Here is a 23,329-nt window from a genome sequence, read left to right on the forward strand (position 1 = left end):
AGCTCACCGGCCCTGTGGCCCCTCTGGACCAGCACAGAATGAGGAGCAGACCCTGCCCCACACCCACCCCTTGTGTCAGTGTTTCGTACATCATAAAAGCTGGGAGCAGTTTCAGTGATCTCTGGGATGAGGGCATCCCCAGTGCCTCTCTGGAGCACTGACACCTTGGCAAGGCACAGTGAACATGTCCAGACTGAGCAGCTACAAAGGTCTCTTTGTCCCAAAAGGTAAAGATTTGCAGAGCTCAGTTATAACCCAAGTTGCACCATTGAAACAGCTGAAGGAGAGGCAAATAAAGGGGTGGAAGGAAAAGCAGCAGTTTGGTTTGAAGTGAGTCACAAGTAGAGCAGCTATGGGGCATCTCTTCCCAGCATCGAGGGGCCTGCAGGTGAGGGAGGCAGGCAGTGAGCAGGGGTGAGGGGAGAAGGGAGCTGAGAGGGGCTCTCCTGGGGAGTGGCTGTAGGTTTTGCAGGGTGCTGGAGGCATTGCTGGGCTGTCCAGGGTCTTTGGCGTGCAGGGGTTTCACAGCACCCACCCGTGTGTCTCCCTGGGGTACCATGGGTGGGACTCAAGGAAACGCCAGGTGTGAGTGCTCCCCTGTGAGCTCCAGGGCCTCGCTTCTCACCTGGGATTAAACTGCACTGAGGGTGAGGGAGTTTGGGCTTAAACTTTGTTAAACAACCTGATCTCAGCCACACCTTCTCTATTTTATTCCCAGCTACTCAGTCAGTTACAAACACAGCATCCAAGATGTTCTCTCTCCTCCTGTGGGTTGCAGCTGCCAGGCCTTGCTGTTTGTCCTCGGGAGGGGCAGAGCCAGGCTTCCCTTCCCCTCCTGAATCTTGGCCATGGCCTCTCCCCAGCTTCTCTGGCTGGGCAGGAGCTGGGAATTGAACTGGCTGTGGGAAAGTTGGCTGTGGTACTGAGTCCACACTCCTGCCTGGATGGCTGTGGGACATCACTGAGAGCACACAGAGGCACCAGCAGCAACAATCCTCCCCTTCCCTTCCCCACACAGAGCACGGCTCAGCTGCATGGGAGATGGTTCCATGCCACTAAACTGTGGTGCAGAGCTGCTGCAAGCAGTTTGTAATCTAATTTATTAAGGGCTTTGAATCCTTACAAAGAGTATGTTGGATACATCTGCATTATTACAGTGATTAGGGCAGCAGAGATGGGGGAAAGGGGAAGGAGGGAAAATACAATTTCTCTGCTTTCAGCAGAAAATAAATCAACTTTCACAGAGAATTCTGGCAAAGCCAAAGGCTGTGCTGTCATTAAAAATGATTTTTTATTAAGCTGAACTCTCTCTTCTCTCATATTGTATGATATGACAGCTCTCTTTTGATGGGAAAGCTTTCATTTGGCCAGAGAAAGGGATAATTTGCTTCTTTTAAGGAGTTAATCCTCTGGTCCATTTCCGGGCTGGGAACAGCCATCCTCCCCCTTCCTTGGATGGGAGCTGCAGCACAATGGAGATCATAACCACCTCAAATCTACACCCGAGATGGAGAAATCAGATTTCCTTCTCCAGTCATTTTTGTGGGATTAGCTAAATCTTAGATCCACACTAACCCTTCACAAAGCTGCCAAGATTAGTTAGAATTTATTTTACTTGCAGGGGGGTTTACGGTTTTCTTTCCAAAGGGATTATATCTCTCTCACTATATATATATATTTAGAGTGGCTTCAGTCATAACACAGCTAGGTCAGAGGGAGGAAAAGAGTGTGTGTGTGTATAAAATAAAAACTCAGCTGCGAGAATGACAGTCACTTGAAACGCCAAGACAAAGCCATGGTTCTGGATGGCTTTGCCAGTCCATTTCAAAAGCCTCATGAGCTGTCCTTTCCCTAGCAAAACCCCGCTAGGGAGCCAGTGAAGGGAGAGCAAGGCCCCCCAGCTGGGTGCCTGCTGGCCCAGGATGTCTGCAGAGCCAGTGCCAGGGGCTGAGGCTGCCAGGAGAGGCCTGAAGAAGCCACGTCCCTTCAGCATCGAGCACATCCTCTCTAGCCCCTCGGAGAAGAGCCCCCAGGTCTTGGTGCCCCTGTGCCTGCAGAGCATCCTGGACTGCACACGCCAGAGGCCCTGCGAGTTGGAGACCATCCCAGCCAGCTCCCTGCAGGAGGAGGAGGAGGAGGAAGAGGAGGAAGAGCTGGAAGGTGCAGGCTGCAGCTGCTGCTGCTGTTCTCACACAAGTGCCCGTTCCCTGCAGGAGCTGCCGGCGTGGCTGGGTGAGTGCTGGGCTGGGTGAGTGCTGGGCTGGGTGAGTTTGGGTTTGGTTCAGGTGTGGGGCTCCCTGAAGGGCTGGTGCCCGTGCTGGGGGCAGGGGAAAACCTGGCTGTTAATGGCAATATGGCATCTGGCACAGTGGTCTTGGGGCCGATGCCCAGCAATCTGAGCTGTTCCTAGCAGGGCTCTTAAGAGTGCAACTTTCACCTGAAATGCTACCAGGGCTTGAAAAGCAGAGGGTGCTGACTGTTAGTGGATATTACTGATTCGTGTGAAACTCTTGTGAGAATGATGCTTCTAGGGGTGTAGGCTCTCTGTGGAGTGTGGGGCCCCATGGCCATGCTGCCCATGTGCACAGCTGTGCCTGTGCTTCCTGACATCACCAGCCCTGGGGAATCTCACCCATCCTTTAAGGAAAAGAGTTTTGGCTACATCTAGCAAAATTACTGTGGAAAATAAAAAATAGCAAACCCTTAAAAATGCAGTTCGAGAGCATCCTGAAAGTTCAGAATTCCCTTGTGTCAGGGCTAAAGCACAGATCTTTGCTGGGCTGTGAGTTTGATGTTATTTTTTGGAGCTGGCCATAGTGCAACTGGTAAGCAGACAAAGAAAACCCAGCCAGTGCTCACCACGTGCATCCTTCTCCCAGAGTCATGCCCTAAGCTCTTCTTCCACTTGCACAGTGACCACTCAGCTTGGCACCCACTCCAGGTGCCCGGCTGCCACCTTCCCAACAGCAGCAGGGATACAGCTGATGCCTGAGCTGCCTTGAGCACGGCGAGTGTTTGAGCCCCACCCCTGTAACCCTGCTGCTGTGCCTGTCCCCTGGCAGATGCGCGGCTGCCCTGGCCCATGCGGCTCCTGCAGCCGGCGCTCAGGGCGTGCAGGAGCTCCCAGGAGAAGGCAGAGCTGCAGGGCCTGCAGCAGCAGCTGCAGCGCCGCACGCGCCGGCACCGCACCATCTTCAGCGAGGAGCAGCTGCAGGCGCTGGAGACGCTGTTCCACCAGAACCAGTACCCGGACGTGGTGACCCGCGAGCACCTGGCAAACCGCATCCACCTCAAGGAGGAGCGCGTGGAGGTGAGATCCTGCTGAGGGCAGAGCTCGTGTGTTCCTGCAGCCCCCCAGGAGCACACGCTGGGCATTGTGCTGTCTTTTTTGCCTCGTTCTAAAATCCGTCCTTGTGCGTTGGACAAAAGAGAGTTTAAGTCTGGTGAGCAATGGAAGAACATAAACCATTTCAGCTGGGCTGATTTGTGCTGGCACCCAGTCCCACACACTCACATGATGCCTCTCTCCCAGAATCACCCACAGACATGCCCAGCTCTGCTGCTCATCCCCTGCACCCAAGGGTGTATTCCTTTACCTAAGTGATCTGCCTGACTTCTGAACTAGTCCCAGCTCCCTTGTGCCCCTCACATGTACTTGAGCACGACAGCAGCAGAGGCACTGATTACATTTTGTATCAAGCCTTTCCATCACAGTACCTTACAGCCCAGGAGGGCCACTGCCTGTCCCCCTCCCAGTAACACCTGACATGCTAGAGCCCTTTTCCCGTTCTGCACTTTCCAGGTTTGGTTTAAAAATCGTCGGGCGAAGTGGCGACACCAGAAGAGGGCGACTGCCTCGGTAGTGACCCTGCAGGCCAAGCAGCCCCCCAAGGAGGGCTGTTAGTGCCCACAGGCAGCACCAAGCACCCCCTGCCCGGGCTGGCAGGCTCAGGGGTGACCCGAGGGGCTGATGCAGCAAAAGGAACCTCTGTGGTTCACAGGAGGAGGAGGACAGGTGAAAGCAGACATGGCACTGCCACACGCCTCTTCCAAACCCAGTTCACATGGCAAATGACTGAGCAGGCAGGACCTGCAGGGGACAGAGCTGTACCGGTGTTAAATCTGTGTGCTTTAAGAGAAAGAGAAACTCCCCTTCTTGTCTTTGCTCTGTGCACGTAGTATTTGTGCTTGTTTTATTGATGTAGATTTGCAAAATATTCTGCAAATGAATGTTTCCTGTTTGCAGCATCTCAGCGGCATCTAAAGTTGCTTTTGGGGTTGAACTCGCTGGACAAGCGATTTGTTTCAAAACAAAGGAACGCGGGTTTCCCCCCATAGCCCTGGGGAGAGGCGATGACCCTGCCGTGCTGAGAGGGCTGGCACGGGCAGGTTCGCCTCCACCCCTCTGCCAGCCAGCCCCGGGCACGAGGAGCCGTGTCCGTGCTCCCGACGGGGCCGAGGAGAAGCCGCGAGCTGGAAAGCAACGAGATCAGTAAAAGTGCCCGGGCAGCGGGGCAGCCAGCCGGGGTCCGCTCCCCGCAGCCCGGGCGTTTCTGAGGAGCTGGGGGCGTGGGGGGATCCGCCCGGCGCCCATCCCGTGTCCCGTCCCGGTTCCCATCTCGCCTCCCATCCTGTCTGTATCCTGGCTCCCATCCCGGCTCCCATTTCTGTTCCCACCCCGGTTCCCACCCCGGTTCCCATCCCTATTCCCACCCCGGTTCCCGATCCGGCTCCGCCGCTGTCACGGCCCGGGCCCGCCCGGCCCCTCCACACCGGCAGGGGGCGCGCGCGCTCCTCCCGGGGCGGGGCGCGCATTCCGATCCCGCGGCGCGGGAATGTGACGTCACTGCCCGTCGCGTTGGTGGCGGCGGAGGAGGAGGAGCAGGAGCGGAGCGGTTCCGACGCCATGGAGGCGATGCCGGTGCCCCCCGCCTCTCCCGCCGCTCTGGTGCCGGCTCCCGCCGCGGGCCCCGTCGCCGTGACGGGGAAGGAGGTGGTGTCGCCGGCCGCGAGGCACCAGAAGAAGATCCTGGATGAGGAGACCTACATCGAGGTAAGGCGGTGGGCCGGGAGCCTCCGCCCGCCGGTGCTTGGACCGAGCGCTTCCAGCGCGGCGGGGCTCGGCGGGGCTCGGCGGGGCTCCGCGGGGGAGGGACGGCCCGTGCCCGCTGCAACCGCGGCTGCGGGTGGAAATCCCGCCGGGGCCGCCCCTCGGGCTCCCGCCCGTCCTGAGGCAGCACCGCCCGCGCTCTGCCCCCGGCCCGGGGCTGCCCGGCCTGCCCGGGCTTGGCACCGCTCGCCCCGAGCTGGGCCGGCGCTCCGGGTGTCCCAGCGCGGCACTGCAGCTGTCTCTGTCTTTGCAGAGCTTGGAGAAAATCATCCAACGGGACTTTTTTCCTGATGTGGAGAAGCTGCGAGCACAGAAGGACTATCTGGAGGCTGAGGAGAATGGAGACTTGGAGAAAATGAGACAAATTGCTATCAAGTTTGGCTCTTCCTTGAACAAATCGTCAAGGGACACACCTGCACCCTGTAAGAACTGGCTCTGTGGGGCATGAGGGGATTGTATCTGATATTGCTGCTCTTTATCTAACTTTGTGCAGGCAGTGCTTATAGATTCAAGGTTGAGATTGCATGAGACCTAAGTGTACCCGTTTGGGCAGCAGCCAGTGTCTGGTGGCTCATGCTGAATTTCTCTTTGATGGTGTCTAAAAACTCCTTGAGGGAAGGGTTTTGGGAAAAGCAGCCTTTTAATAAGCATTCCTGATAGGCATCCTTTGCCAAGTTCCTGCTCCCTAGGGAATGTTATGTGCTCTCTACTATGAGAAATCCTAATATTTTGAATCCTTATTTTAGTTTGTAATTTTAGGGGTTCTTGTTGCATCTACAGACATTTGAGATTTTTGGGTATCAGGGACAAAAGGTGTGGTAAGCTCGTGGTTATCAGAGGTTCCCACAGCATATACTGGGCTGTGGCTCTCCTGGGGGTTTCTCCCAGCAGGAGAAAAATGTCTTAGATGAGGCCAAAATCTTGTTTGGAGGTTGAGAGAATTGAACAGAGCACTGTGGAGTTCTTTTCACAAGTTTTTTATTTAAATTTTATTCTCTTGATATGCCTTCTGTGACTTGTTTGGTACATCATCCTTAGAGCAAATCCTGTTGTGTGCTTCAGTAACCAGGTGAATTTTTATTTTGTTTGTGGCAGATGTTACCCCAGCCACGTTTGAAACCCCAGAAGTGCATCCAGGTGGCCTTCCAGTGGGAAATAAATCTAAAGCTGGCATCAAGACTGCAGAGGAAGGTAGGAGAATTATCTAGCTGAATTCTTCCAAAAATAAATTGTCTACCAGCAGCTGGCCACTTGTACATTTCACCTTTAAAATAAATTGCTATAAATGCCATAAAAGGGTTTATATGTGTTCCAAACCTGATTTATTACTGCACCCCTCTGTGTGGATCTATGGCTTTGACCCAGGTTGATGGTAGTTATTGGTGTGTCTGTGGAGGAAGGTCAAGAGCACACACAGTGCTCCCCTGGAAAGGGAGGCATTAACCTTCCTCAGGCTTCTTCCCTTCTCTTGGTAGGAGAAGCAGAGAAGGATGATAAGGATGCTCTTCCCAGCCTGGACACGTTCCTGGCCAAGCACACGAGTGAGGACAACGCCTCCTTTGAGCAGATCATGGAGGTGGCCAAGGAGAAGGAGAAGGTCAAGCACGCCTGGCTGTACAGTGCAGAGGAGGAGTACACCCGGGTAGGCATGGCTCTGCTCTGCCACAGGGACTCAGCAGGGAAACCATTTCACTCTGCTTCTGCTAAGGCTCAGCTCCCTGGGTCCTGTGACTGCTCTTGGCTTCCTTGTGCAGTCCTGTTTTTCTGTCACACAGAAAGAACAGTGCTGACTTAGTTGCTGAGGCTTTGTCTCTTCTGTAAGCAGCAACACCAGGGAGAGCAGCTGAGCACAGTTCCTGCTGTTTGTCCGTCAGCCTCTCATTATTTGCAGTTTGTCTGTCTTATTTCAGTTTCTGTTATCAGTGGTAACCCACTCAGCTGCTGAGGCACAGAACTGCATGAGCATGGCTGGCTGTGCTGCCTTCCTCAGCCCCCTGCAGGGGAGCCCCAAGTGCTGCTCTGGGCCTGCCTTGTCAGTCTGAGCAGCTGGCACACTGATGATGTGGGATGCAGTGCCCTTTCATGAAGTTTGGCACTGGCATGTGGGTGTTTGCTGCTGTTTCTTGAGGCAGTGTTATTTTTATTATCCCAACTATCCCTCACAGTCTGTTACATACCTTATGCAAAGTGTTCTAGGGCAGGTGGCTGAGCTTGTGACTGAGCTCTCCAAGTTGTGTTTGCCTGAATAAAAGATTGCAGGAGGCTGCTTCAGACTTTTTATTTTTCACATTTTAAAGTTTTTTTCCATTGCCGTTTCAGCGACAAAATGAAAACCTGGCACTTCCTTCAGCTGAGCAGCAAGCTCTGGAGAATGTGAAAGCTGGGCTGGATACCTGGGAATACACAGCTCGAAACACCCTCATGTATTATCCCACAGGTGAGGCATTGGCTCCTCAGTGCTTACAGCATTTCTGTATGTGACTGAGCAGCTGTTACAGGCAATGCTGTGCTTTTTCTTCTGTAAAGTTGTTTTTTCTTTTTTTCTTGGTCTCTGATTCCAAACTTTGATCATGTTCTATTTGCCATTGGAAAGCTCATCTGTATTACAGCAGTACTTGTTTTCAGCAGCCAAAGTTCTTTCCTGGCCTGTCTTTATGAGCACTTGTTGTCATCTTCATTCATTGTTTGCTTCTGCTCAGAGAGTCCTCCTTGGACTTGTTAGTCTGTGTTGCTATAGAAAAATACATATTTTTGTAAATGTACTTTCTTTTTTGGCTGTAAATGTACAGTTGATAATTTCTGTGAACCAGTGCAGCAAAGAGATCTTTTTTAAAAGGCATTTTGCTTTTCTAGGTGTGCCTGATGAGAGTGAAGTTTTTAAGAAGCCTAGGGAAGTTGTGCACCGAAACACACGTTTTGTGAAGGACCCTTTTAGCCAAGCTGTGAGCAAATCACAGCTCCAACAAGCTGCAGCCCTCAATGCTCAGGTTGGATAATTTTACTTCTGACTCAAATCTAGTTAGGCTTTGCTCTCTGGTGTGGTTCATCCCCCAGAATTGTGTGTGTGTGTGTGGATGCAGCTGACTCTCACCTTTCTCCACATGAACAACATTGTCTTTTTTATTTCAGTACAAACAGGGCAAAGTGGGACCTGATGGGAAAGAACTGATACCCCAAGATTCTCCAAAAGTGAATGGGTATGGATTTGTGGCTACCCCCTCTCCTGCCCCAGGTAAGAGGATTTTCTTATTTCTTCTGCTTTAACAGGAGTATTACTGCACTTTGATGCTCTGTTCAGCACTAGGGTGTCATTACAGGGTAGATGAGGAGTAAAACCTTGTGCTGTGTATGCCAGCTGCATACAGGGCTTAAATCCTGGTCCAATACACTGGTAGGAGAAGTCACACTGCACCAAGAGGCTCTGAAGTTGCTGTGCCATTGCTCAGGAATCATCTAGGTGTGGGGGGTACTTTCAGTTAGAACAAACTGATTATTTTTCTTCGAGTTGAAACGTGGTATCTGAATTTGTAGCTGTTCTGCAGCAGCCATGCTGTTTCTCTGTGCTTTTTGTGGTTATGCCAAAACCTGAACAAGCTGGGGCTTTCCCTCTGGGAAACCTGCAGGTGGCGTTTGGGGCACCTCCTTCCTCCATCGGAAGTGCCTTCTCCAAACCCTGGGCATCGGGATTTTCCAGCCAGAGACTTAAATGGCTGGAAAATCCATTCTACACCTGTTAGACAAAATGGAGTCAGTGTTTGGTGCAGGCTGCCCCTGAGATGATTGGAGGGAACATTTGACTATTACATGTCCTTAAATCCTCTGCGTGTTTTCTGACTTTTCAAGAGTTTCCTGTGTCCAAGGAGTTTCCATACAGCAGCAGAGGGGAGGACTAATACTGTAGAGGGAAAAATGAAAGTGTCACTAATCAAAAGTTAGCAAATGGAAAAATGAAGGCATGGAATGGGTGGTGCTTGGTTGGTGTAACTGAGAGGGTGACACAGCTACAGGCAGTCCCTTTTAATGGGAACCACATGTTGTGGTGTGATTTCCTCTGCAGTGTAGGGGGCTCCTTTCTTGATGAATTTGCTGCATTTTCTAATTTGCTTTGCTTCTCTCTCTCTTCTTTTTTTTTTTTTTTTTTTTTTTTTTTTTTTTTTTGTGTGAATGAATAGTCAAATGTCTTGCATGGGCATAACTTGTTGAATTTGTTTTAGGTGTGAATGAGTCACCTTTTATGACATGGGGTGAAATTGAAAGCACCCCTTTACGTCTGGAAGGGTCAGAAAGACCTTACGTGGACAGAACTCCTGGCCCAGCTTTCAAGGTATTTCATGTCAGCATGACATTCTTCTCTGGGGGGGGAAGAACTAACAAGGGAAAGGCAATGAGTAAGTAATAGATTAACATGGAGTGTGACACATCTCTGGGTGATGCTCCCAGTCCTTGAAACTAATAATCTAGTTTGTGCTTGGAGGGTGGAGGCGAGCATGGATCCACATGAAATCTTGGTGGAGCTACCTGAGGTGGAGCACTGGCTGGCAGGAGAATGAGATTCTGCATTTGGGGGTAGGCCCAGGCAGAGGAGCTTTCAGAAGAAGCTGAGGACATGCTCAATTTTTCTGATTTTAATGTGTGGATAGGTGGAAATTTAGCATTTGCCTCTGTCTTTATCTTCTGGCTGTTGCAGCCTGAGGCAGATGTATCAGTTGAGAGTAGAAAAGACACTCTGGCTTTGCTAATGGCACCTAACCCTGCATGCTGCTTGTCTCCTGCTGGTGTCTTTGAATGTGAGATGTCTGAGACTCTTAGTTTAAGAAGGGTGTAATTTGCTGTATGTGCCACTGTTTTGTCAGACTCCAAAGGCCTTGACTGGTTCTCCTGCTGTTTAACAGTGTCTGTGTATGGCTGAGAGCTGGCTGGCTACAGGCCAGGCAAGACACAGGTGACATTGTTTGTGTAGAAGAAACAGCAGGAGGAAATGCCAGAGGTAATGGCTGCTTCCTTGACTGGACTGGTTTTACAGTTTTTGTTACTTGCTAAGGCAGGTTGAAGGTCTCTGTGTCCTCTCTGGCTTTTATGCAGCAGCAAAGAGGTGTGGGCTGACCCCACTTCTCCCTGCTTTAGATCCCTGTGCATTGGAATCCAGCTTTGAAGGTGCTTTGACTCATTTTTTTCAGCACTCTTGAGTGAGCTGTGTGTGATACATTTTTAGATCCTGGAGCCCGGACGCCGTGAGAGGTTGGGACTGAAGATGGCCAATGAAGTGGCAGCTAAAAACCGAGCAAAGAAGCAGGAGGCACTTCGAAAAGTGACAGAAAACCTGGCCAGGTGAGACTTCTGTTTGGACAGCAGAACTGGGGGTGGCTGTTATCTGATGAGATGTAAATCAGCACATGTAGAAAGGGAGGAATTATGGTAAGGAAGGATAGGAAGAGGTACATTTGGACTGAAAGTTTTTAGAAATTAAAAATTTAGAAACTAAAAAACTTAATTCCTGAGGGAAACTGGCTGGTGGCTGTCCCTGACACTCTTTGTCAGCATTACTGCTCTGCCCTACAGCCACCCAGTGATGCCTCTGGATCAGTGCCTTGCCTCATTGCAAAGAGGAGACATGATAAGAGTTGCTTGGGGGGATCACAGGAAGGACAGAATGGGCTCAAAGGAAAAGTCAGGCAGTGCCACTCAGGTTTGGGAGGGATGTTTGAGGTTTTTCTGTCACTTGTTTCTCTAGAGAGATAGGCTGCATTTACCTGCAGGCAGTGGGTCTACTCTGTGGGGGAACTCATGTCGGGAGGCAATGTTGCTTTTCCTGATAAAAGCAGATTTTTTTACTGTAAAATCTCTTAAAACCATTTATTCTGTTTCAGCCTTACTCCAAAAGGACTAAGCCCAGCAATGTCACCAGCTTTGCAAAGACTTGTAAACAGGACTGCAAGTAAATACACGGACAAAGCCCTGCGAGCCAGCTACACGCCCTCGCCAGCCCACACAGGAACTCCTGGGTACAAGACCCCAGCCAGTGGGCCTCAAACCCCCCAGAGCACCCCACAGTCTAGGACAGTATCTCAGACACCAGTATCTCAGGATACCACATCCATCACGGACAATTTGCTGCAGCTTCCCAAAAGAAGAAAGGCATCTGAATTCTTCTGAACATTCCAATCACCACCAAGGTGATGGTGTTCTGGCTGTGCTCAGTGAGCTGTGGACTGGATACTGGAAACTGGGAAAATGGACATCATTTCTTAAAGATATATTTCTGTTTTTAAGAGGGCTTGCATTTAAATTAATTTCTGTACAGCTATGTCTGTTTGTTAAGTGGGGTCAGCCTTTCTTAATGGCTGAACTGGACTTGGCTCTAGCTTGTCAAACTTGAGTTTGCAGAAGAGGGGACATGACCACGTGTATACTGAGGCATGACACAGAATTTTAGAGAGATTCTCTTTAACTTTAAACTGATGCACTTCACAAGTTTGACTACCTTGGTGATTTTGTTAAAACCAGCATTCCTTAAGAGGACCCCATTTCCTCCTCCACTGCTTACACTTTGTAGAATGGGATTTGCCTTCCTGCTTTTGCTCAGACTTCTTCTGCAGGTTTTGGGCTTGCCCTGTTCTGCAGCTGGCAGAGGAAGGGATTTGTTTTGTAGCTGCTCTGTGTGTGACTCCAGAGAGTTGATGATCACAATCAGGGGCCAGAGACAGTCCTGTGTCACCCACCAGGATGGCAGTGCCATTCTGAAGGACAGAAATTATACTTCTGATAGCCCTAGTGGAGCTTTTGTTTGGTGTTCTCCTCCCATTCTTTGGAACTTTTGGCTTTAGTTTTTATAATTGGCCAAAAAAAGGAAAAGCAATTTTAACCATCCATAGGCTGCACTCAGTGCTGTGGTTGCTGCACATGAGCTGATGTTTGTGTGTGGATGAGCCCTTGTGTGGTGTGATCCAGCCTGTAGAAGCACTGGGCACCCTTTAGGAGGAAGCAGGTGTAGCCAGATGTTTTCATTTCTTGCACCACACCTGAGTACAAGACAGTGTGTGTAACACTTGGCAGTGTTGGCATTTGCTGTAGTCAGGTGATGTTTTCCTGAGGGAACATCCATGGAAAGTCTTACCCAGCAACTTGAGGAGTGTCTGCAGTGTTCTCTGAGGTCTGGGGCATTGGGTGCTGTGTTTGTCTTGGTGGAGAGCTTCCTTTTGTGTGGTTTCCTCTGCCTCTTCCAAAACTTGTGTCCCTGACTGTGAAAAACCCTTCTGAGAGACTCAGTTTTTATAGTGCACCTTGTAAAAATAAATGTATCAACATGGCATTGCTAGGACTCAAAAATTAGTAATTGTTACCTTTTTAGTCCAGAAATACTTGAAGGCTATGTTTTTTCTTTAAGCAAAAAAGTTATTTTCAGGTATGCATGAATGAATGTAAAAGGAGTGTGTTTGCTAAAGTTTTCATGCTTTCAGAATTGTTCTTTAAGGACTGAACTGACTAAATATGAACCAAGTTCTTAGTTAACTTCAAATACTAATTATTTATTTCATAGTGAAGTGCTTGTCTCCAGTGAGGCACAGGACCTCTCTGTTAGGTGCACAGGCAGGAGATCAGACCCTGCTCTGCAGTTCGGGTCACTGAGCAGACCAGGAATGTGGGATTCCACCCATTGGTGGGTGCAGAAGCTCCTCTGAGTGTGGGATGCACACAAAAGCTGAGCAGCATTCGAGGGGCTGCAGATGGGACTCCTGACACGTGGATCAGGAGTGGGATGTGCCATCTCTGCCACAGCATTTCAAACTGGCTGTGCTCATACCAAGGAGCAGCTGGAGTAATAGGGAAACGTGATATCTGAGCGTGGTTAGCTCCACATTGTGCAGTTCATGCTTAAAAGCAGATTGCATTAAATATTCTGTGGATGGTGTTGGTTTTGTGTTTGCCCTCAAGTGAATTAACCTGGACAGCCACACTAAAATCACAGTCTTGATTCTGCCACTGATGGCCCTTCACATGTTTGTTGGAAATGGAACTTATTTTCAGTTACATGCTGTAAAAGTGGGTCTGTTGAAAGGGCTGGAGTGCTCTTCAGATTGGCTGTTCCTCTAATGCCTGCTGTAATGTCTGTTTTCTGCTTCCTGCTGCAGTTCAGCCCCTGCTAGCTGTAATTAGCAAATCACTAAATTCTTCATTGCCAGATATTTTTGCTGCTGTAGCAGTGGCAGATCAAGTTCCTTACAGGGCCAAATCCAGTGTGAAAGAACCTCTTGGTTCTTGATGACTGGTGATTTCTTTTTCTCCCATTTTCAGCACATTATTTTTCTTTTGCTGTTGCAATATATCTGCATTTTCCTATGTGCAAGACCCAAGCACACTTGCTGCCTCAGCCATAAGAGCATGTGGAGCTCTCCTGATGCTGCAGAAGGAGCTGGCAGTGAGCAGTGGTGGCCCCAGGGTGGCCAGGCTGGCTGTGGTGAGTTACTGGATGCTTGGAAGTCCTGGTAGACCTGTGTCCATGTGGTGTGAACACCATCACATCCAGGGGCTGCTGGGGCTTGCTCTGTGCAGCCTGGGCCTTGGCTCCTTCCCCCAGGCAGGAAAGACAATGGGAGACCACAGGAGATTGTTGTAAATCTAATCCCTGAGCCCCAAGCTGCTTCTCTGAGCCCTTCACCTTCAGGGCCAGGAGCGTCTCCCTGGCCCAGGGGTAACCTGCTCTGCCCTGGTGCAGGGGCTGCAGCTTCTCACCCTTCCAAAAGCAGGTTCCAGTAAGTGAACTGATTCTTTAGGTCAAAAGGGAAGCTGTGGTTGGAGATTATTTGTTGTTTTGGAGGATTGGGCTATTTCTCTGCAAAAATAAAGGAAATGGGTCCACTCACTCAGGGGAGAGGGAAATGGAGCAATTCTCAGTTCCTCATACTTGCATGTGTTGCCTAAATCCCAGCTCACGGCTGCTGGATTACAGCAGCTGGTTATGGGCCCCAGCTCAGGGTCAGGCCAGGGCCAGGGATGGGTTCAACCACCCCTGAGCCCCTTTCCCCACCTCTCCCTGCCCCAGCAGCTGCCCTGGCACAATCTGGGGCACTGGGCACCTCTCACCCTTCACTTTGGTGCTGCTAGGCCATTGCCTGTTTGCTCAGGGGTGCTGAGGGCTGCTGGGCACAGGGGTGTGCTCTGGGCCCCCCCTTTTCAGAGCTGGAGTGCTGTGGGACATGACAAGGGGAAACGAGGCCTGCCTTGCCTTGGGACAAAAGCCAGGGGTCAGCACTCTGCTCTCATGGTGGAGGCATCAAAATATATTTATTTATGCATCACCCTGTGTGGTGTAATGCCCTGGCCCTGGGGTGGATAAGGATACCCTGATCAGGCCTGTGAGGCTGTGCTGCACAAACCAGGCTGTGCCCACAGCATCCCATGGCAGGGGCAAAGCTGGGCAGTTTGATGCTCACACTTTGTGCTGGAGGATGTTGTCATGCTTCAGGTCCCCACAGGCTCTTGGGTCATGGCATATTTGGCAGCACATGAGAGCTGGGAAAGTGGGTTTTGGCCTGAATGTTCAGGCAGTGCCCTGCTGCTTGTGACGCACTCCAGCGGGTCCCCAGGCGCGTTCCTGGGCACTCAGTGCTCCTGAGCCCCAGGGCTCACAGCTCCAGGCTCCTGCTTGCTGCTCCCCAGCTCTGAGGAGCTCTTGACAGGCACCAATTTCCCCTCCCATGTTAAAGTGCACGTTTAGGTTTGAAGGAAGCACCTCCCTGGAGCTACAGATCTGAGCACAGCAACAGCTCCTGGGGGGACAGAGGCAGGGAATGCTCGAGAAATCCCACAGAAACCCCCATTCCCTGCCTGCAGGCTGGCAGCTGACCCGTGGGACAGTCAGTGACTGAGGGGGAGCAGGAGCCATGGATGTGGAGCAGGTAGCTCCACATCCATCTGGAAAACACTTGAGAAAAGTTTGCTGCTGGGTATAGTGAGTAATTGGTATTAACTGGGAAACGGGGAGTGGGTAAATTGGGTCAAAATGCACCTTATTGGAATTGCAATGTTTTATTTGAGAACTATTAGTTGTAGCAAAAGAGTAGAAAACACTTCACTGTAAATATTAAAAATATATAAACATTTCCAAGGCAGCTCACCAGGTTTTGACTTTGAATAGGTTGTACTAAAAAGCTGGAATTCCCTGCAGAGAAAAATGACAGCTCTCTGCTGACCGTGGGTCAGCCATTGTGTCTGGCCCCTGGCTGAGCCTATGTCCTGCTGCTGCCCTAGTCAGTGAAAATTCCAGATCAATTTGGAAAGTGGATGTTATCTAAAATTGCCTTTTGATCCCAAATGCCACCTGGGCTGACCTCCATCCAGCGCCAGGTGAGTTGTGGCATCGGGCCACTGTCTGCAGCCAGGGACAGCCACCACCCTGCCTGGCTGGCAACACCCAGGGTCAAATTCCTACGGGCACCTGTCACTTGCAGGGCCACCAGCAATGACCTGAGCACACAATTAGTTCTCTTTATGCATTTCCTCTCTGTCTGGGCCGGGACCTGGGAAGGCAATGTTTCCAGGAGCTGTGGAAACACCTGGCGGGCTATGGGAATGTCCAGCCCCGGGTGCTGCTTGTCCTTGTCACCCTGCAGACATGAGAACAGGGACTGTCTCATCCACTGTGGGCAGGGGTGACCAGAGTAATGAAGAAGCAAAAGGTGATCAACCTGGGAGCATGCTGGGCTGGGAAAGGCCTGAGCTCTTTCTGTGCCTCTGCTGCCGGCAGGCACGGTGGAGTCCCTGCAGGGGCAGGGAAAGGCCATGGCAGCAGAGACGGAGGGGACCTGGGAAGGCTGTCCCGGGGTACAGGGGACACTGGTTGGGGCTGTTCCAGCAGGAATGGGAAAGGCTGTGAGGGAGTGACAGATGTGAGCAGGAAAGGACAGGGAAATGCTGTTCTGGAGAGAAGAGGGGACTGACAGAGGCTGCCCGGGGGAGATAGAGCCAACTGAGCAAGACCATCCTGTGGGTAATGGGGTTTCCATTCTGGTGAGGGCGGAGGGGCTGACAGAGGCGGTGCTGGGGGACTGTGCTGCCATCAGCGCCATGCCGGGCACTGAGGGCTCGGGGCGCACTCCGGGGGCCGCCCCGCCCCCGCCCCCTGCCGGCGGCCCCGCCCACCGCCGTAAATGGGCGGGGCGTGCGCTGATCCGCGCGCTCGGCCCCGCCCCCTGAGCGCCGATTGGGCGGGCGGCGCGCGGCGGGAGGGGGCGTGGCGGCGCGGGCACGGCGGCGGGGAGGCGCGGCCGCCATCTTGTGCGCCGGCGGAGCCCTGCGAGCCGCCCCAGCGCGGCCGCCCGACCCGCGCCGCTCCCGCCGCTCCCGCCGCAGCCTGGGCCGCCGGCTCCGCCCGGGGCGGCGGCGAACGGCGGAGGGAGGGCAGGGGAAAAGCTCCGTGCGGACCGGGGCCCCCCGCGGGCCCGGCGGCGGCCCCTCCTCCCGCCGCTCCGCGCGTCCCTCCCCGCGGGTTTGTGGCACTGTGCCGGGGGAGGATGAACGGAGGATAAATGGTGCCCAAGGCGGACAGCGGCACCTTCCTCCTCCTCTTCCTGCTGGTGCTGAGCATCACCGAGCCGCTGCGGCCAGGTAGGGGCGGCGGCGGGGCCGAGGGTGCCGGGCCCGGGCACACGGCAGGGAGAGCCCCGGGGTCAGCCCGGACCGGGGGCCGGAGCCGGGTCTGGGCTGTGCCGCTGCTTTGTGCCTTTGAACAGAGCCGGGACGCGGCCGAGCATCGGTCCCCCGTGCCCGCTGCCGGGATCCGAGAGAGCCTGGATTTACCCTGGGAGTCGGGGTAAAACCTTGGTGCCAAAGTGTGAAAGCTTGGCTAGAAATCTGCAGAACCCTGCGGGTAATGAGCGCAGAAAATGTGGTGCCGAAGTTTTCAGGTGCTTGTTGCTTACCTGTTCCTATGTTGTGGGCCTTGGATGCCTACGCGGCCAGACAAAATGCTTGCTTCGAAGTGCCGTTTAATCCTGCCAGGAAGAGAGAAAAAAACCTGCCGCACCTGGTCCGTCTGTCTGGTTCTGTTTGTGCTTCTTTTAGGGAGATAATTCAGCGATGGAGTTTGTGTGCTAGCTGCTAGGCATGGTGCTTAAAATCCTAAGATGATTAACTTAGGAGAAATGGTTGGTGTTTGCGGGGAGAAAACTACAGTTTTTCTAGGTATATCGCTCAGCTGGAGTTTGGTTTTGGGTGTTGAACTCTCTTGGAGCTTGGCAAAGCCGTTGGCTATCATGGGCACCTCTTGCCAAAGAGCATCGTAGCAAAAGCATGAGAGTGGCTTTGCAGGTTTGGGAATCGCCCTCCCATCGCACCAGGGGACTGTTCCTGGGTGATACGTGCTCCTCGTAAATAGGAGAGTAAGAATCATGGTGTTCTTTGAAACCCCCTTGTTCTGTCTCTTCGAAATAACTTTCATGACCCAGACTAATAAAACGTAACAGTATTAATGAACTGCGTCTAAGTGAGTTCCCAGCAGAGCTGAAAGACAATTGGGTCAGTGTAGGCAGAGTTATTGAAATAATTTACTTGGGTGTTGAAACGTCTCTGTGTCTGCCTTGTTTTGTTTCACCTTGTTTTTTTGGCAGTGCAGTATGTACAGGGCTTATGATATGCACTTAAGTAGCCAAAAAGCCCCCGTTGTGTTGGTAGCCTAGTATTATTACAGCTAGAGAGAGGCTTTTATGGCTGAGAAGGTACTATGTAAAACTGATTTCAGGCAGCTCCTTTTTGCTGGCACTAAGTGCTACAGGCTGCTGCATTGCTGGGTGAAAAGGTTCAGCTTATTCAGAGCTGGCTTTGTGCTTTTATAGGTGGGTAGACTTGACCCTGAACTCTGCTGGTGTTGAGCTTTGTAGCCTCCTAGAAATTCAAAAATGGCCTTTTTCATATTGTGTCACATTTGTCATTCCAGTTTGATAATGTACCTCTGTCAACAGCTGATGCTTGATGGATGAACACAAGTTTTTCACTTAGATTTACTTTGTTAAGATGAATGATGTTTTCCCTGGTGCTGTACCTGTAATGTGCCTGCTTTAGAGATTTGTGGTGCTGTAGCCTCACTGGCAGAAGTGTCCTTGTGAGCAAACCTTTACTAATCTACTCAGGTTCTGCACCACTGGCTTTGAAACTTGGAGTGTTAGAATTCCCCTGTGGCAGCTCCATAAGCATTCCATGACTTTTGCTCAAACCATATGTATTCCTGAGCCCGAGGTGATGCATCTGGATGTGGTGTTGCAGCTGGAATTCCTTGCTGTGTGAGGAGTTTGAGTTCCATGTGGAATAGACTCATCCATCCTGTTTACGTGGTGGCTGAGCTGTCCATGGTGATGCCTCTCCCTCCTCCTCAGAGCAGAGTCCATCACTTCTGGGTGGCCTCACAGCTCTCTGCCGATGTCACCTGGCTTGTTTGGTTTGCATAATTTATATCTTGAATCTGCTCTCTCTAACAAATCACCCATTTGATAGATTAGGAGCACATGGTTTGATCCTGAAACGAGGTGCAAGTAGGGAAAACCTGGCTCACACAAGTACAGAGGACACACAGAACCAAATTTACCACTGTAATCACTGGTGAAGAAGTCTCCCATGTCTACTCTGGGGAGAGACAGCAAAAAGGGAAGAGTTCTTGGACTTAGAATTTATTTCCCAGGTGGTGTTTGCTTTCCTTTTCACTTCTTTAAACCTCGGTGTTGTAGCAACTGTCTTTTTGGTTTAGGAAGGACGCCTGCAGCTTGCTTAGCTTAAATCTGTACTTGGAACTATCAGATGAGTGCTGCAGAGCCCTGGGAGGTTTTATGTACTCAGAGATGAATGTGTAGTCCCTTCACAATTCAGTCCCGGCAGATCAGGCATCTCTTTGTATTTCCATGTTAATTTGACACTAGCTTTGTATCCATGTTCTTGCTGTGCTCTTCAGATAAATAAAACCTTCTTTTAAGCCTTCTCAACTGTAGTATCTTTTCATGCAATCTGAAAGGCAGTGATTTTACATGGATCTATTTTTTTCTGCATTTAGGGTGAGGTGGGCTTTAGTAAATTAAGAAGAAATTAATTAAAATTTACTTTTTTCCTCAGTTTTTTTCTCTCTCGGTTACATGAGCCTGTTTTGTGCTACTGCCATCACTAACAGCACAAGGTACTTCCAACATACCATGGTAGTGGCCCCAGCTGTGCAGCCTTGGGTTCCTGAAGGACTGTGGGCAGTTGGATTTTTCTGAACCTGTGAACTTGTAATGGTAATTTTGAGCCCCTGAGAATTGCCTCTTAGATTTTTTTTCCAGTGTTTCCATCTTTCCCATTCAGTTTTGACCATATCCTTCTTGGATTGACTAGTTGCTTGCTTTATAGTGCATTTTTGAAAGCGCTTTTTTTTTCAAAGTAGGGCATTTCTCCTTGAGTTGTGTTACTCGCTGTTTTTGGAATTTGCTAATGTGAATTGAAGCTGAATGTATCCAACTCTTCCAACTATATGGGTGTAGAGTGAAAGACTAACTTATTGTTTCCTTTAAACACTGGCTGAGTTTACTTGGTCTGTTGCTTTTTGGGGATATTTACCACACTAGGGTTTAATTTAATAAAATCTTTTCCAGGACAACTCAAACCCATCTGCTCCAGGTTATCTGACTAGCTGGCTGAGATAGCTGATGTCTTTGTGTGAAGAAATATTTCGGTGGTGTGTTAAGTGAGTTGCAATAATCTGTTCTAGTGCTAGCTTGGATTTTGCCCGAGTTTCTGAACCAGTGCATTTCTGTTGGTTGTTGGAAGAGCATCAGAGGTGTAAGTTGTTATAAATTCAGTCTTCCACAGTTTGAGAATATTTATAAGTTTCTTTTTCTGTTAACACCCCAGTGCATCCCACTGAGAAGAGGAGGTTTTGGTGTCTTTCTGTAGTGTTGGGAGCTTAAGCAGTCTGGAATGACCACGCTGACACGTTTCAGAATACTATTTAGAGGATTAATTAAGGTCATCATCACTAAAGACAATAACATGTTTTCATATTTCTCTAACAAGATACTGCTGCTTGCTAATGGAAAACACTTAAACATGGTCAGGCTTTATATTGGATTTTGTAATAGTGGTTTAGTACAGAGCCTTGTGAATGTAGGTCATCGGGCTTTCTTATTAGAGCATTTGCCAGGCAACTAAAAGCCAATTGAGTTCTTGTTCTTGCAGCGTTTCTTCTCCACTTCAAAGCCAGCCAGAGGAAGTAATTTTATTACCCAAGTTCTGTTTCAAAAAAATATTGCACAATGTACTTAATCTGCAATGCTTAGAAAGACTTGCCAGTGCAAGTGGTCTGGTTAAAACCCCACATCCAGCTCCCAGCTGGAACATCCCATACGCTTTGGAGCCTGCTGGCAGCTGTGGTTGTGCTCTTACAGGTCGGGTGTTGGTGTTTTGACACAGTACAATTGACAAATATGCTCAAATTGCTAACTCTTCCTTGTCTTTCAGTCAAGGGCTGTTGGTCTTGCATGCAAGGCAGAATTCATCAGAGTAGAGGTCTAAGCAAACCCACGATCATCACAGTTTCAAGGTGATCCACTGGTGTGCTGTGACTGGATGGGTCTGGTTTTGTCCAGTTGAAGTGTATTGATTAATTCAAATGGAGATCCAAATATATGAGTCATAAAATTTACTCTGGCCATTGTTCCTCTGCTCTGGAGATGCTTTGTTGGTAGCCAAACATGAACCCTTATTTTGCTCTTTGTTCACTGTCTCCACGTCAGTGAGAGCTGTGGTGAGTGATATTTATTCAGGTTTATGTCGTTGCTAGCTGCAGTTCCTGTCTGTGTATTTAGGTGAATTCCCAAGAGGAAGGTTCTAGGAGTGAGGGGTAGAAGGGTTTTTATCACACCTCCTCAGTTAATTTTGCTGAAAGTAGGGCTTGCCCTGTCTTCCAGTCTGGTGTATTTCCCCCTCATCCTTTTGCTTCTTAATCTACTGGTTTTAAGTTTTATTTTTCTTCCTACTGTTACCATTATTGAGTTTTGTTCTGATGTTCCTTGCTCTGCTGTTTGTTGTTTTTACAGCTGCAGAGCGAGGCTGACGGATGCAAAAAATCTTTTTTGTGGCTGATCTCGGTGTAGCAGAGAGACAAAGAAGGTATCAGACCTTATTAGCAGGTCTGATACTTTAAGACTGGTAATTCCTGATAAAGCAAAATTTTTGAGATGCGAGTGGATTTGCTGCTAGCTGTGGCTACAAAGTAAAGGAGAAAAAAGGAGTCAGTAGGCAGGGCTGTTTGCACTGCTTTGGCTCTGAGAAGTGATAAACCAGAGGGGCACCTTGGGGGTTTGCAGATACATGACTCCTGTGTCCTACAGTAGGTCTGGGGGCAGGGCAGGGTTGGTCCAGAAGAGCAGAAGTGATGGAGGATGAAGCACTGTCACAGCTTCTCTCTGCAGCAGGAGAGAGCAGCTTTGCTTCTTTCTTGGTATGTGAGGGGAAAGGCACAGCTAGACTGAAGAGAGGAATTTTAGATACCAAGTATGAAAGATGTAAAATCCCCTGGTGAATGTCAGAAAACCAGTCAAGACTTCAATGAATCATTCTGTCCCCTGGCATTACCTTTTTTAGGGCTGGTGTTGATGTTGAATTGTAATGTAAGAGTAGTAGGTACCTCTGTGGTCCATCTTTGAGTAATGCCTGGGTCTCTGGGTTTTTACCTGGTGATTTCTTGCAGCTTTTATAAGTTCTTGTTTGATGCTGTGAGGTGCATGTGAATAACTTCTTTTGTGATCAGCAGAACTTCCCATTGTGCAGTGCAGGCCTGTGTACCCTGAGTGCAGCTTCTGATACCTGAAGGTTCTGTCTGGAGCAGAGCCTGGAAGGAATTGAGTGGAATCACAGCTCCTGCCCTTCAAGCCTTAATGTGTGCTCAGGATTGTTCTGTATTTTGAAGTGGGGAAGTGCATTGGGTTCTTGCAGTGATAGCTGGACATGGAAGAGCTTAGATAAAAAGGGAACAGAGCACAGCTAATGAGAGGCTCTGCAGATCTTTGTGTGATCTGAAGGGTTAACCTGTGATGGGAAGAGCCTTGCTAATCTTTTATTCTGTGTATGCTGATAGAAAGTTATGGCTGGAAGGAGTGTAAGAGATGGGGTCGTCTGTCCTGTCCCAAAAGAAAACCTGGCAAACCCAGGCAACTGCTGAAGGTGTTTGTCAAGCACATTGTTAATGATTTCCTGTGATAAACTCCAAACCCAGATTCTTTTGGTGACTCTAGTGACCAGTTTGTTTGTCCTGCAGGTATAGCTCATTATTTGTATAAATGCAGTCCAATGCACAGGTCCCTCGTAAGCTGCAGCTTTAAGGAACAGATTCACAGTTTTCCAGGACAGTTCAGGTGCCAGTTTTTCTGCAGCACTGAGTGTGGTGGGTGCCTGCAGTGCCCAGTTCTTCCTGGCTCTCCACTCCCTCAAGGGTTTCTGTTTCATGCTGGATCCCTCCATGGCAGGCACAGAGGTGGTTTTGTGGAGGATCCTGAGTCCAAGAGGAAACATGGATTGGGTGGTGAAGTTGTTGATTTGCTGCAGCAGGACTCGAGCAATTTATTTACTTAAAACCATGAGTTTGGGATTAACCTTTAATCCATATTCCCTGAACTGTGAAATCCTCTGGCATCTTGTGGTTTCCTGTGAAACTTTAACTTTTTCTTTGTGTTAAAGGGTCAGCCTGCTAATTCTGGGTTTCATGAACAGGGTTTACATGGTACTTGCTAAATGGATCTCCTAAGAAAGTTATTTGTAGTATTTTCCTGCCATTCACAGAATTTAGTAATATGGTTTTAAGTTTAATAGCAATTGATAGTTACTTCATTGTCTGCAACTAAACTAAGTAACATTCAACTTCTACTTAAATAAAATTAAAATTGGTTGTCTGACATTATATTTAGCTTCTGTTCTGTTTATTGATTATTGTGCTCGAGAATCATCAGCCAGCTTAGGGGGGAAATGTAGAAGTAGCTTTTGGTGGCTGCTCTTGGGATATTCCCTGCTCTTTTGTCCTTTAACTGATTTTTCTTTGTCATATTTTCATTTGTGTAATTCTTTTTTCCTGTGTTGTCTTTTCTTTCATACACTGCTTCTGTTGTGCTCCCTCATGCCTTTCCCACTATAGGACCAGTTACTTGGGGTGCCCAGTGGATTTATTTGAAAGTCAAAGCTAATAGAAAAATGGGATTAATTGCCATTTGT

General features: G+C 49.7%; 3 protein-coding genes across 3 annotated transcripts in view; all 3 read left to right on the forward strand.

Moving 5' to 3' along the window:
- Window positions 1-1,922: 1,922 nt before the first annotated feature.
- On the forward strand, window positions 1,923-3,904 carry GSC2 (goosecoid homeobox 2). The gene is made up of 3 exons (XM_058036982.1): window positions 1,923-2,232; window positions 3,063-3,310; window positions 3,803-3,904. Exons 1-3 carry the CDS (start codon window positions 1,923-1,925, stop codon window positions 3,902-3,904), a joined length of 660 nt encoding a protein of 219 aa, XP_057892965.1.
- A 976-nt stretch (window positions 3,905-4,880) lies between these two features.
- ESS2 (ess-2 splicing factor homolog) lies at window positions 4,881-11,408 on the forward strand. Its single transcript, XM_058036979.1, has 10 exons — window positions 4,881-5,053; window positions 5,364-5,532; window positions 6,206-6,301; window positions 6,586-6,752; window positions 7,430-7,547; window positions 7,964-8,097; window positions 8,240-8,342; window positions 9,325-9,434; window positions 10,323-10,438; window positions 10,978-11,408. The coding sequence occupies exons 1-10, from the start codon at window positions 4,907-4,909 to the stop codon at window positions 11,261-11,263; spliced, it is 1,446 nt and encodes a 481-aa protein (XP_057892962.1). The 5' UTR covers window positions 4,881-4,906; the 3' UTR covers window positions 11,264-11,408.
- A 5,098-nt stretch (window positions 11,409-16,506) lies between these two features.
- Window positions 16,507-23,329, forward strand: part of DGCR2 (DiGeorge syndrome critical region gene 2) — a 45,648-nt gene continuing 38,825 nt past the window's right edge. Inside the window, exon 1 of the mRNA XM_058037081.1 lies at window positions 16,507-16,714. Coding sequence (XP_057893064.1) covers window positions 16,636-16,714 — 79 coding nt within the window. The 5' untranslated portion in view covers window positions 16,507-16,635. The remainder of the gene's footprint in view (window positions 16,715-23,329) is intronic.

This window comes from Melospiza georgiana, chromosome 18 (assembly GCF_028018845.1).
Source record: "Melospiza georgiana isolate bMelGeo1 chromosome 18, bMelGeo1.pri, whole genome shotgun sequence".
In the NCBI taxonomy this organism is placed as follows: Eukaryota; Metazoa; Chordata; class Aves; order Passeriformes; family Passerellidae; genus Melospiza; species Melospiza georgiana.